Source organism: Geotrypetes seraphini, chromosome 2 (genome assembly GCF_902459505.1).
Source record: "Geotrypetes seraphini chromosome 2, aGeoSer1.1, whole genome shotgun sequence".
NCBI lineage: Eukaryota > Metazoa > Chordata > Amphibia > Gymnophiona > Dermophiidae > Geotrypetes > Geotrypetes seraphini.
The window spans coordinates 64,977,727-64,992,011 of NC_047085.1; the positions used below are offsets into that span (position 1 = coordinate 64,977,727).

Consider the following 14,285-nt stretch of genomic DNA (forward strand, 5'->3'; position numbering starts at 1 on the left):
TTATCAGCATGCATGCAACAACAAAAATCACATTAATTTTTTTCAGAGCATGCCTAATGCATATGTTTACATGAAGCAGTGTTTTCAGTTTGCAGTTAAGACACTTTCTAAGTTATTTAAATATTATTTAAAGATGTTATTTAAAAAAGGGACTTTACATGGCCCTGTTGTATTCCAATCTGGAATTTCCAATAAAAACGGTTGGTTTAATTGAAAATTCTTTTGTTTTCTTTACATCATATTATTAGAAATGTAATGATTTAACTATTTTCTAATTTGATTGTAAATTTTACAAAAAAAACATGTATAGACTCTTTGGGAATGCACACCGAGTCTTGACACAGTTAACAGTTTTAAGAAGTTTATCTTTTTTTTTACTCAGGATACATTTGACATGTTATGTGAATAATACATTTAAAATATATTGTGTAACTGAATCAAATTCTTCCTAAATTCATTAAATTGAATGAAATCATTAAAACATTATAAATTGCCAATAAATTGAAATGAAAACCAAAGGATTGTGAATCAAATTGATTCTCTGACAATACAAAGATTCTAACCTTTAAAAATGATGTTACATAGTTCAGGCAACTTTATAAAGAGTTTTTAGATACTAAAATCTTGTTATTAAGGTTTAATTGACGTGCTGGCACTTTGAGGAAATTCTTTGGTTTTGTGCGGCAGTTTGGGCACTCGGGCTCAAAAAGGTTAGCCATCACTGGTCTATAGTATCAAATGCCGCAGATAAATCAAGTGAAATCAGAAGAACAGATTTATGATGATCTAAGTGATACTGTATATTAGTTGTGAGCCCTATCATAGAATGTTCAGTATAGGCCCATCTTTATTTCAGGCCCTTTCCATCCTGGTATTTTAACCCATAGCGATTCCAGCTTGTTGGTCGTCTCTGCTGTGTCCATTTTTGTCGATTGTATGGTTTCTTTTAAGTATAGGGCTATTCCACCTCCTTTCTGTCCTGACCTGTCCTGGCGATAGAGCTTGTACCCCGGCAGTGCTGTATCCTATTTGTTTTCTTCATTCCACCACGTTTCAGAGACTCCAATGATGTCTTTGTCCTCTGCATTGACCATGGCTTCTAATTCCCCCATTTTGTTTCTTAGGCTCCTTGCATTAGTATATATGCAATTTAGATCCTGGTATTTTCTTGTCTTCATTTCCTTTCCCAGTGCTTCGGTCTTTAGTTTCTTCTCTTTTGTTACAATCCTTCTAACCTCCTCGTATGGGTTAGTCAACTCCTGTAATTTGTACATTGTTTCTTCCCAGCCTTTTTTCCCCTCGGTATCTTCACGGGATACCTTCTTCCGAATCGTCGACACTTGGTCGACTGTCAGCTTTCCCCTTCTTCTTAGTTTAAAGCCTGTTCTATTCCTCTTAACATTTTCGATCCGAGACTTTAGTCATCTTTTCCCAGTGACAATCACATTTGATAATAGTATCCCAAGCACGCCACAAATCTGGCTTATATTTTAGGGTGGCTAATAGGAAACCTTTAATCCAATCTTGAATTCCCTTTGACATCTAAAAAGGAGCACTTTAGCCCTATGGCAAAAAATTTTGTAAGTCAATGAAACTAAAATTAAAATTTTTTTTCCTATATAATTTTATTAAAATTTTGACCTGAATACAAAGGATTATTTACCCAACACAGCATAATACTCAGAGATCACCATCCCTACTGTGAAAGATTGTGATGTTTCTCATCAACATGCACTGGGGCAGGATAAATGGGACAATGAATGGAGGTATAAAAGTCATTGAGGAAAACCTGCTGCTCTCTGTGAGAACATTGAAACTGGGATGGAAGTTCGCTTTTCAGCATGCTAGAGGTCTGAAACATAACAGCATGAAACAAAGCTACAGTAAGTGGACAAGGAACAAAAAGATAATTCACTTGAGTGACCCAACCAAAGTGTCAACCTTAATGTGAATGAAAATATTATGTGACTTGAAGATTACTGTCCATAAGTGCTCCTAAAGGAACTTGATAGAGCTTGAACAGTTTTGTAAATATAAATATTTAGTATTGACAGATTTAAATATGTGAAGTTAGAGAATTATCCCAGCAGACTCTTGCTGTAATTGCTAAAGGTGCTTCCACTGAGTGCATTTGTTCTGTGTGATTTTGGAAGAGGGTATAAACCATCCCCTAATTTAAAAAAAAAAATTCTTCCACTGAAAATTGTTGATGAATGGTGAAAATCTCATCATTCAGAGTGTAGACTTTATATCATTACTGTAAATTTTAATATCAGATTTCTAAATTCTGTTTATATCTGTTTTTCTTTCTTTAAGGTTAACTGGCACGATTTTGCGTTTTTTGATCCTGTGATGTATGAAAGTTTGCGGCAACTTATCCTGGCCTCTCAGAGTACAGATGCTGATGCTGTCTTTGCAGCAATGGACTTAGCATTTGCAATAGACCTGTGCAAAGAGGAAGGTGGAGGACAGGTATGTTCCAAAAACAGAAGCTTTAGCAGATGATCTAGATATGTTTTCTTAATTTAATCTTCCAGTGCAGTAGGTGAGATATTCTAGACCAGTGTTCTTCAACCTTTTTACACCTATGGACCGGCGGAAATAAAATAATTATTTTGTGGACCCACACACTACTAGGACTGAAATTTAAAAACCCCGTTTCTGCCCCGTCTCAGCGAGCTCGGTCCCCAAAATCATCTGATCCCATCCGCACAAGCCTCAGTTATGATTTTATATGAATGTATTTTATCTATATATATATAAAATCGGAGGTATGTATGTGTGTATATGTATGTGTGTATGTGCCGCGATCACGCAAAAACGGCTTGACCGATTTGAACGAAACTTGGTATGCAGATCTCTCACTACCTGGGATGATATGTTCTGGGGGTCTCGCGGCCCACCTGCACATGTGGGCGGAGCTACAAACATAAAATCAGATTTCACCCATTCATGTCAATGGAAAAAATGTAAAAAGCTGCCATTCTCACAGTAATTCAAAAACGGCTTGACCGATTTGAACGAAACTTGGTATGCAAATCCCTCACTACCTTGGGTGATATGTTCTGGGGGTCTCGCGGCCCACCTGCACACGTGGGCGGAGCTACAAACAGAAAGTCAGATTTCACCCATTCATGTCAATGGAAAAAATGTAAAAAGCTGCCATTCTCACAGTAATTCAAAAACGGCTTGACCGATTTGAACGAAACTTGGTATGCAGATCCCTCACTACCTGGGGTGATATGTTCTGGGGGTCTCGCGGCCCACCTGCACACGTGGGCGGAGCTACAAACAGAAATTCAGATTTCACCCATTCATGTCAATGGAAAAAATGTTAAAAGCTGCCATTCTCACTGTAATTCCAACTACCTGGGGTGATATGTTCTGGGGGTCTCGCGGCCCACCTGTACACGTGGGCGGAGCTACAAACAGAACATCAGATTTCACCCATTCATGTCAATGGAAAAAATGTAAAAAGCTGCCATTCTCACAGTAATTCAAAAATGGCTTGACCGATTTGAACGAAACTTGGTATGCAGATCCCTCACTACCTGGGGTGATATGTTCTGGGGGTCTCGCGGCCCACATGCACACGTGGGCGGAGCTACAAACATAAAATCAGATTTCACCCATTCATGTCAATGGAAAAAATGTAAAAAGCTGCCATTCTCACTGTAATTCCAACTACCTGGGGTGATATGTTCTGGGGGTCTCGCGGCCCACCTGTACACGTGGGCGGAGGTACAAACAGAACATCAGATTTCACCCATTCATGTCAATGGAAAAAATGTAAAAAGCTGCCATTCTCACAGTAATTCAAAAATGGCTTGACCGATTTGAATGAAACTTGGTATGCAGATCCCTCACTACCTGGGGTGATATGTTCTGGGGGTCTCGCGGCCCACATGCACACGTGGGCGGAGCTACAAACATAAAATCAGATTTCACCCATTCATGTCAATGGAAAAAATGTAAAAAGCTGCCATTCTCACTGTAATTCCAACTACCTGGGGTGATATGTTCTGGGGGTCTCGCGGCCCACCTGTACACGTGGGCGGAGGTACAAACAGAACATCAGATTTCACCCATTCATGTCAATGGAAAAAATGTAAAAAGCTGCCATTCTCACAGTAATTCAAAAATGGCTTGACCGATTTGAATGAAACTTGGTATGCAGATCCCTCACTACCAGGGGTGATATGTTCAGGGGGTCTCGCGGCCCACCTGCACACGTGGGCGGAGCTACAAACAAAATCAAATTTCACCCATTCATGTCAATGGAAAAAATGTAAAAAGCTGCCATTCTCACAGTAATTCACAAACGGCTTGACCAATGTGAACGAAACTTGGTATGCAGATCCCTCACTACCTGGGGTGATATGTTCTGGGGGTCTCGCGGCCCACCTGCACACGTGGGCGGAGCTACAAACAGAACATCAGATTTCACCTATTCATGTCAATGGAAAAAAATGTAAAAAGCTGCCATTCTCACAGTAATTCAAAAACGGCTTGACCGATTTGAACCTACCTTGGTATGCAGATCCCTCACTACCTGGGGTGATATGTTCTGGGGGTCTCGCGGCCCACCTGCACAAGTGGGCGGAGCTACAAAAAGAACATCAGAGTTCACCCATTCATGTCAATGGAAAAAATGTAAAAATCTGCCATTCTCACAATAATTCCAACTACCTGGGGTGATATGTTCTGGGGGTCTCGCAGCCCACCTGCACACGTGGGCGGAGCTACAAACATAAAATCATATTTCACCCATTCATCTCAACGGAAAAAATGTAAAAAGCTGCCATTCTCACAGTAATTCAAAAATGGCTTGACCGATTTGAACGAAACTTGGTATGCAGATCCCTCACTACCTGGGCTGATATGTTCTCGCGGCCCACCTGCACACATGGGCGGAGCTACAAACAGAAAATCATATTTCACCCATTCATGTCAATGGAAAAAATGTAAAAAGCTGCCATTCTCTCTGTAATTCAAAAACGGCTTGACCGATTTGATCGAAACTTGGTATGCAGATCCCTCACTACCTGGGGTGATATGTTCTGGGGGTCTCGAGGCCCACAACTCTATGTTGCTTGCTCAAGGGTGGGTTCACCCAAGAATTTATATGTTCTTGCTCCTGGAGGTTAAACTAAAAATGTTCTTTATAATCACATTTTGCGTTAGTTGTATTGTATTCATTTTGTCAAATATTTCACATTATAATTTGAATATTGTACTTTTTATTAAGCTGTAAAAAAATAATTTCATTCACCACTATAAAGTATCTTTATTTGAATCCATTTACAGTGTTATTGCTATAATTAAATACCCGTGCAACGTCGGGACATCAGCTAGTTAAAGTATAAAAAGAAACAATATTCTGTACAATTGTCATTTTATAAATACAAATAATACAGAGCAAGGATCAACAAAACCCCTGTCTTCCCTCCCCTTCACATATATCCCCTCCACTATCAAGAAAACTGAATAAGCCAAATTATTACAGAATGCTACACAGAAATATCATGCTAACAGAATACCGCAGTCACACATGACAGGAATAGTGTTAGGGGTGTGCAACTAGGGCAACTGCCCCCTGGTCAGAGAGAGCCCTAAGCCAGCTGGAAGCTAAAGAAACACTGTCTGGGCTTTGCAGTCCCCAGTTATGTCTAACACCAGCTCTAGCAGGATATATATTTCAAATCTGATATATTCTAAACACAAAATATAAATAAAATTATTTTTTTGCTACCTTTTGTCATCTCTGGTTTCTACTTTCATCTTCTTTTTACTCTATTCCTTCCAGCGTCTGCCCTCTCTGTCTCTTCAATCCAGCATCTGCCCCTTCCATCCACTGTCTGCCCTCTCCCCCTTCCATATTTATCTGACTTCTTTCTATGCCCCTGTCCCCTTTCCATCCAGCCTGTGCCTCCTCTCTCCTTCCAGCTTCACTGCTTTCTTCATTTTTATCTCTCCTACACCAGATCTAGTATCTTTATCCCCCTCTCATTTCTCTGCTAACCCCCTTTCCAGCATCAATCTCTCTCTACTTTCTCATTCCTGTCTCTCCCCTTTCCCTACTCTAATCTCCCTGCCAGCTGTTTCCTTCCTTTTTACCTTCTCCCTTCCCTCCTCCCCCTATCCAACAGTAGCTCTCTTCCCATCCCTTTCCCTCTTCTCCTCCCAGCAGCATCTCTCCTTCTATCTCCCTCTAGGTGCAGCAGCAGCTCTCCCTTTATCCAGCAGCTTCCCAGCCTCCAACAGTGGCTTCCTCTCCTTCCAGCAGCTCTCAGTACTTGCCTAAAGCAGTGATTTCCTTAGGCAGCCTTGGGTCCGTTGCCGCCTCTGAGGAAAGGGGAAGTTGCCGAAGTGAATCACTGCCCTGGTAAGTACAGAGCTGCTAGGAGAGGAGATAGCCACTGTTGAAGGCTCCCCATGATCTTACTCCTGCTGTGCCCTGCACATTTGCGACCCCCCCAAGCCGACAAAAACAGCTTTGCATCGCAGGCCCTGCCGCCCAAGACGAGCTGGAGGCCCCTACCCACCACATCCTGCACGTGGGCAGACTCTCAGCACAGACGCTACTGATGGCCCCAATCCACACGCTGACCCCTCCGCGCACGCTGACCATCTCCCTTCTACTTGCACCTTTCCCGCGGCCCTCTTCAGCGACTCGGCAGGGGCAGCAATCTAGACAGGCTGCCGACGTCGGGCATTCCCTCTCTGAGTCCCGCCTATTTTGTTTCAACTTCCTGTTTCCGCATAGGCGAGACTCACAGAGGGAATGCCCGACGTCGGCAGCCTGTCTTGATCGCCCGAGGCTGGGAGGAACAGAAGATTTCTGCGAACACCACCGGGGCAGGAAATTTAACGGCGTCGATCTCGCCGGCCCTATGCGGACCGGCACAGGTCCGTGGACCGGCGGTTGAAGAACTGTGTTCTATGAGAGGGTACAGCACAGATCTTCAGACAGGTCACAGTGAGTACAAGCTGTCAGCCTGTGAGGTAAATCGGGGGAGGTTGGAAAAGTGGGGTTTTAAGTGTTTCAACATGTTCCCCTGTATTCCCCCTCCTGAAAAATCCTAAAATCGCCATTTTTTGCTTTTGGGCAGTGTGGAAAATATTGTGATTTTGGTGCGAATTTCATGATGGTAGCCATCTTGGATTTTTATTGATCTTTTTTTTCTAAAGCTCCCTGCTTTTCCAAAACTGCAAATTTTGCCTAAAAACTTGTTGGGATGGAATCGTTGGGCTCTCCTCATGTAGATTCTTGCCAGAATTGCGCAAAGTTTGGGCTTTTAGAGTTTCCTTGCACCACGTACTGCATGGTGCAACCTGGAATGGTGGCATCATCCAGCTTAGCCTCTCCATGGCTGAAGCAGGTGACTAAATGCTCAGCTAGCCTGACGGGGTGACCTTCTTTGCTTTCAGGGCTCAGCATGGCTGTTAGTTCCGTCCGCCTGGCTGCAGACTTTCCGCAGCCTAAGAAATGCAAATTTAAGTTATCTAAGGCTGGCTCTACACCCCAGGAGCCGGATACTTTTTCAGATTTTATGAAATTTCTGTGGACTGAGTTTCAGAATAGGCTTTCTTCCCCTGCACAGTTCCAATCCACTTCTGTGGCATCTCTTAGTGGAATTGCTCCTTTGCACATGTTCTCGCCTCAGCTTGCCATTGCTTTGGCGCTACCTGACCCTGATCTGGGGAAACCTGAAGTGGATGTCTCGTTTAATGATCCTTTATTCGCAGGTGCAGCATTTCCCGGGGTGGGAGATCAGGGACTATGTGCTGGATCTGTGGATCCTGGGGATGATCCCACATTCCTGCGCTTATTTAAGGCTGCAGCTTTGCAGGACCTGATTTCTGAATCTTTGCAGGAGTTGAATTTTGTCACTCTGCCAGTTCCGTCCACTTCTTCCTCCTGGCTTTGTGGGGTGCGCTCACAGTCTGCTACCTTTCCCTGGCACCTTGATATGGGCATTCTGGTTTCAGAGCAGTTTGGCTCTTCAGAGGGTGCTCTTAAAATTGCTAGAGCCATGTCATGCTTAAATCCTCTGGCACAGGAGTGTCAGCAGCTTTTGGGTCAGCCCAGGTTGGATTCTTTGGTTGCGCAGGTGACTAAACACATCTTTCTACCTAGTGAAGATGGTGTGGTGCTAAAGGATATGCCATGTGGATGTGGTCCTCCAGAAACTTTTTGACGTAGCTGCTTTAGGCATCAAACCTGCTTCAGCGCTGTCCTTTGTCGCATGCGCCCGTCTCTCTCGACAGCACACACAGGAGAGTGAGGTGGTGGATCTTCCTCCTCAACTTCTTTTGGCTAGGACAGATTATATTGCATGATCTTATGCAAATTTTGGCAAAGGTGTCGGCATACTCCATCTCTGTTCGCAGGATGCTCTTGATCAGACAATGTACTGGTGATTCTACTTAGAATGCTACTTGGCAAAACTGCTCTTTAAGGGGCAGTTATTGTTAGGCAAAGGTCTGGATGACCTCATGGATTTTGTAATGGACCATCGCCCTAAGACTCTGCCTTATAGTGGACACCAGGCCGAGGTAAGTCCCTCTTCAGATAGGGGGCTGGCTCTCAGCATTTCTTCCTGCCTGGATTTGCATTACTTCCAACCAGTGGGTCTTAGACATTATTCAGTCGAGCTACAAGCTGGAATTTGCCCTGCCTCTGACAGATTGGCTTATGGACTCTCCTACAGGTTGCCCTGACAATGTGCTCAAGGTTCAAGCCATCGTTCAGCACTTACTGGATATTCAAGCTATAGAGCCGGTGTTGCCCATCCTCTTGGGCTCAGGCAGATACTCTATATACTTTATCATGCCAAAGAAAGGTTCTGAAGATAGAAGGCCTATTCTGGATCTTCAGCACGTGAATGCAGCTCTCAAGATTCCATGCTTTTGCATTGTGCGTTCAGTCATTGCAGCAGTGGCCCCAGAAGAGTTTCTTCCCTCTCTGGATCTCACGAGGGCATATTTGCACATTCTTATTTTTCTGTCCCACTGCAAATTTTTGAGGTTTTATATTCTGGAACAGCATTACCAATTCTCGGCTCTGCCTTTTGGGTTGGGAACTGTGCCCCAAGGTGATTGCGGTCGTGGCAGCTTACCTGCAGAAAATGGGTCTCAAAGTTTACCCTTAAATGACTGATTGATCAAAGCTTCCTCGTCCAAAGGATAGCACATAGTGGAGTGGGTGCTCCAGGTGCTGGAGGACCTGGCTGGATTGTCAGCTTCAGAAAGAACAATCTGATGCCCACATAGTGGCTGGAATATCTGGGAGTCCTCTTTGACATGGCTGTGATCCGCATTTACCAGAAGCCTGCAGGCAGAACCTGTGTGTTCTAGAGCAACCAGCATCCTCAGCAGGACCATCTTCAAGTTCTGGGATCCATGGTTGCCACTTTGGATGTGGTTCCTTAGGCAAGGGCACACATGCATCCTCTTCAGTATGCTTTGCTCTCTTGCTGGGCTCTACACGGGGATCTTACAGGCCTGACTTCCTTGGACTCTGGAAGCTCGAGCAAGAATGGACTGGCAGCTTCTCCCGCAGTCACTTCGTAGGGGCATACAGCTACACATTGCCTCCTGGATCATGGTGATGACAGATGCCAGCCTTCAGGGTTGGGGAGCCCAGTACAATCATCCTCTTCAGGGGTATTGGACGCGCCCTCAGCAGAAATAGTCAGTCAACCGGTTGGAGCTCAGAGCCTTTCGGCTAGCTCTGATGTGATTGCAGAAGATTCTGGAGGGCCAAGCAATCTCTGACAATGTGATGACAGTAGCCTATGTCAATCGCCAGGGAGGGACCAAAAGCACACCTCTGGCTCAGGAAGTAGAAAGGGTCTTAAGGGAGGGGTCCAAAACAAATTCTCCTTCAGAAGCCTGCCTTCTTTTTCTTTGAGCGGAGCTTCACTTCCTAACACTGACGGCAGTGCATATAGCGGGAGTTGGCAATGTTCAGGCAGTGAGTAGGTTAGGTTGCAATACCCTGCTCAACAGAGAATGACAACCAGAGACTTGCACAAGTATGATGAAATTTATCTTTTATTTAACAATTTAAATGATATTAAGCCAATTATAAATTGTATGCAGCTAATTTATTTTGTCTACGGTTGTGCCAGGGAGATGTCTCTCTAAATCTCAGAACTGACTATCTCAATTCTGTATTGCTGCACTCTCTTTTTATAATTTTCTCTAAACTCTATGACGTGTCTTAACATACATAAATTTGTCATGTGTCCCTGCCTAGTACAAACTGAAATTGCCTTTGCTTACTTGAATTTTCTACTTTCACATTTCTAAACTAAACTAAACCTTAAGTTTATATACCGCATCATCTCCACGGATGTTGTGCAACTCGGCACGGTTTACAAGAACTTAAAATATAGGAAGAGAAGGAAAAAAAAAGGTTTACATGAACTTATATATAGAAGAGAAGAGTAAGGGGGGATAGAATTACATTTTGGTGAAAAGCCAGATTTTCAGTTGCTTGCGGAATAATTGGAGGGAGCCCAGATTCCGCAGCGGGATAGTAAGTTTGTTCCAAAGACCTGTGATTCTGAAGAGAAGGGATTTTCCCAGTTTGCCTGCATAGCGAATACCGTGTAGAGAGGGGAAGGATAATTTATACCTTTGGGCGGGTCTGGTAGAGTCAGGACTCGAGGAGTTATAAGATAGTGGGATTAAGGGAGGAAGGATGCCATGAATGATCTTAAAAGCCAGGCAGGTTGAAATGGATTCTGGAAATCACTGAGAGCCAGTGAAGTTTGGCTAGGAATGAGGAGACATGGTCAGACTTGCGTTTTGCAAAGATCAACTTGGCTGCAGTATTCTGGATTAGCTGGAGTCTTTGAAGACTTTTTTTTGATAGGCTTAAGTAGATGGCATTGCAGTAGTCTAATTTGTTGAGGATGATGGATTGGACAAGGACAGCGAAATGTTGGCGAAAATAGGATCTTACTTTCCTCAGCATGTGGAGGCTGAAAAAGCATGATTTAGCCAAGGAGTTGAGATGGTTATTGAGGGAGAGAGAAGAATCGATAATGATGCCAAGGACCTTGCTTGAGAACTCAAGCTGCAGTGCAGCGCCTGAGGGTAGTGTGAAGAGGGTGGGCAGGTGTTCTAATTTTGGGCCGAGCCAAAGTAATTTTGTTTTTGATTCATTCAATTTCATCTGTACCGAGAAGGACCAGGATTGGAGTCTCATTATGCAAGCTGTAATGTTCTCGTGGAGGTTGGTGAGGTTCTGGTCTGTCTCAAGGAGGACAAGGATGTCATCAGCGTATGTGTAGATTGTTTCAAGGGGGGATAATTGGAGGAGTTTCAGGGAGGACATATAGATGTTAAAGAGAATAGAGGATAGGGGTGATCCCCGAGAGACACCGCAAGATGGTGTCCAAGGAACGGACATAATGCCATTTGTGTTGACAGTGTAGGAGCGAGAGCGTAGGAAGTTTGAGAACCACTTTAGGACAGTGGATTCAATTCCTATCTCGGAAAGTTGATAAAGTAGTATGGTGGACAACATCGAAAGCTGCAGAGAAATCGAATTGTAATAGGACAGCGAATTTGTTACGAGAATGTAGTTGTTGCACCTTAGAAATTAAGGAAACTAGGAGGGATTCGGTGCTGAAGCTGGGTCTGAAGCCATATTGGTAGGGATGGAGAATGGAGAATCTCTTTAGGTAAGAAGAGAGCTGGGTGGCGACTATGGCCTCTAGCAATTTAGTTAGGAGAGGGATATTTGCTATGGGGCGGTAGTTAGATGGTAAGGAAGGGTCGAGATCGGCTTTTTTCAGAAGAGGGGACAAGGCAATGTGTCCCATTTCTGTGGAGAACAGGCCCGATAATAAAGCAGAATTTATAAGCCTGGTAAGGGAGGAGATGGCCTGCACGGGAATGTTTTCGTAAAGGTAGGAAGGGAAAGGATCCAGGATGCAATTGCAGGATTTCAGTTTGAGACAGAGTTTAGAGATCTGGGATTCGGATACAAGTTCAAAGGCAGTCCAGGATCTATCAGCAGGGATAGGGTTAGAGTTGTTGGGAGGCAGAGAATTGTAAGAGACTGTTGGGGGGAAAGAACTTCATAAGGTAGTAATCTTTTCATTGAAAAATTTAGCTAGGTCGTTTGCGGATGGGGGGGGGGGTGAAGGGGAAAGGTGGAGTCGTTTTTTGAGGTTAGGTTGCGCCAGATGTTGAACAGTGTACTATTTTGGTTTTTTGATCTGGTGATTTTATCTCCATAGAAATTCTTCCTTGCTTTTTTAGTACTGTGTTATAGAACTTGATGTTGTCTCTCAAGGATTGTCTGTCTGAAGGGGATTTCGATTTTTTCCATTTACGTTCCAGGGCTTGACATTTCTGCTTTAATTCCCTGTGGTATGGAAGATACCAGGGAGCCTTGCGGGAGTGGGAGATAGGTTTAGTAGACAAAGGGACAAGAGCACGGTAGGTAGTCCCGGAAAGGGTTACCCAATTATGCCAGTTGGAATCTGGGTCGGCATGTTTAGGAAAAGGGGGGAGTTGGTTGAGAAATTGGGTCCAGAACAGTTCTCGTGATTTTTTTGCGGTAGGTGATAGAGTTTGTGGGTCAGGGTGGAGTGCCAAGATGAGACATGAAAATAGGAAGGCAGAAAGAGCCTAGAAGGTGATCAGACCAGGGGACATGTTCCCAACGGGCCTCTTTGGCAGAAGTTTTGTGCTCGGTCAGGTCAAGGAAGCTGATGATGTCTAGTGTATGCCCCTTATCGTGGGTAGGGGTGGGCGAAGGAGTGGTGAAGCCTAGGGAAGTGAGGAAGTCTTTGAATTCGGTTGCATCCTTGCTGGTGTAATCGTCTAGATGGAGATTAATATCTCCAATGATCAGTAGTCTCTGGAATTTTAGGAAGGCCCTTGTTATGGTCTCAAGAACGAGTTCAGAGGATTTGTTCCAGGGGGTTGGTGGGCGGTAAAGTAACAGGATACCTAATGGGTAGGGATGAAGTTCATCGTTGACTGAAGCTAACATGAATTCTAAAGAGGTATGGCTGCCCTTTTCAAGGAGCTGGACATCGAAGAATGATTTGTAAAGCAGAGCCAGGCCTCCTCCTTTCTGGTTGATTCTAGGTGAGAAGAGGCCATAGTAGCCAGGGGGACAGAGTTCATTTTGTGTGAATAAATCATCTTTTTCGATCCATGATTCTGTGATGCACAAAAAACCTGGATCGAAGTCTCCGAGTAGGTCTTTTAGTATTTGGGTCTTATTGCGGACTGATCTGGCATTACAGTAGAGTGCTGGGACTGGGGTGAGTGAGTCGGAAGTAAGGTTGGGTAGGTTGGCTGGAGGAACAGGCTTTAAAGAGATGTGATTGACTCCTCGGTGTTTTTTGAAAGGGTGGGTTCTAGTGCGTACTTGTGCGGGGATTTTGAGACCAGGTCAGACGTTGTTGGAGTTTGTGGAGTCGGGAAGGTTGGGGGGGAGAGGTTTTTGGCAGTGGGAAGTGTTAGTGAAAGAGCAGAGAAGAAGAAGGAGGAGCCAGGAAGGTGGCTTCATTGTGGGATCAAGGAGAACTAATGAGAGGGGTTGGGGCAGAGCTTGCCAGGCAGGAGGGAGGAGAATTGAGTATAGGTAAGGACTGAGTGAAACAGGAGGGCTAAGAACTGAAGGAGAATACGCACCTAGTTGTTTCTAGTGAGATACAAACGGGGGTGGAACTTAACAATTGCTAATAGTGAGATACAGACTGAGGTGGAGCTTAGCAATTGTTAATTAGTAAGATAGGAACAGAGGTGATGCTTAGCTGGGGAATGGTGGTAACTAGTCTGTATATGCGGTAGCTAGTCTGTATATGCGGTAGCAGGCTATACATGCGGTAAACAGTGATGGGCAGTACAGGCTATGCATGTGGTGGCAGGCTAAACATGCAGTAGCTGGCTTACTTGAATTTTCTACCTTCACATTTCTCTATTTCCTAAACTTGTTCTATAGTAATTTTTTAACTTCATTAACTTTGTTTCCATAGTTAACCAAGTTATCTACTTTTCCAGAGCACCTGGCTTCTCATAAGATCTGTTTGTTTTCCTCTGATATTCTCAATCATTGTCATCTCTGTACTTTGAATCCCCTATGCACTATTGGCCTTGTTATCTTAAGTAACTAATTACGTTTCTTAAATTTTCATTGTGCTCATGTCAATGCTCTCAGAACTCCATTGTTCTCGCATCACAAATCTCAGGAGCTCATTGTACCTTACTCAGCTATATTGACTTACTTTCTTACAGCAAGATCACAT

The 14,285-nt window shown here is 43.9% G+C and overlaps 1 protein-coding gene across 8 annotated transcripts in view; it reads left to right on the forward strand.

Moving 5' to 3' along the window:
* The window catches only part of UBR5 (ubiquitin protein ligase E3 component n-recognin 5), a 1,080,924-nt gene that overhangs the window by 993,508 nt on the left and 73,131 nt on the right, over window positions 1-14,285 (forward strand). For all 8 annotated transcript variants that reach the window (XM_033933084.1, XM_033933089.1, XM_033933086.1 and 5 more), the window contains one exon: window positions 2,317-2,472. In XM_033933084.1, the coding sequence (XP_033788975.1) occupies window positions 2,317-2,472 (156 nt within the window). The remainder of the gene's footprint in view (window positions 1-2,316; window positions 2,473-14,285) is intronic.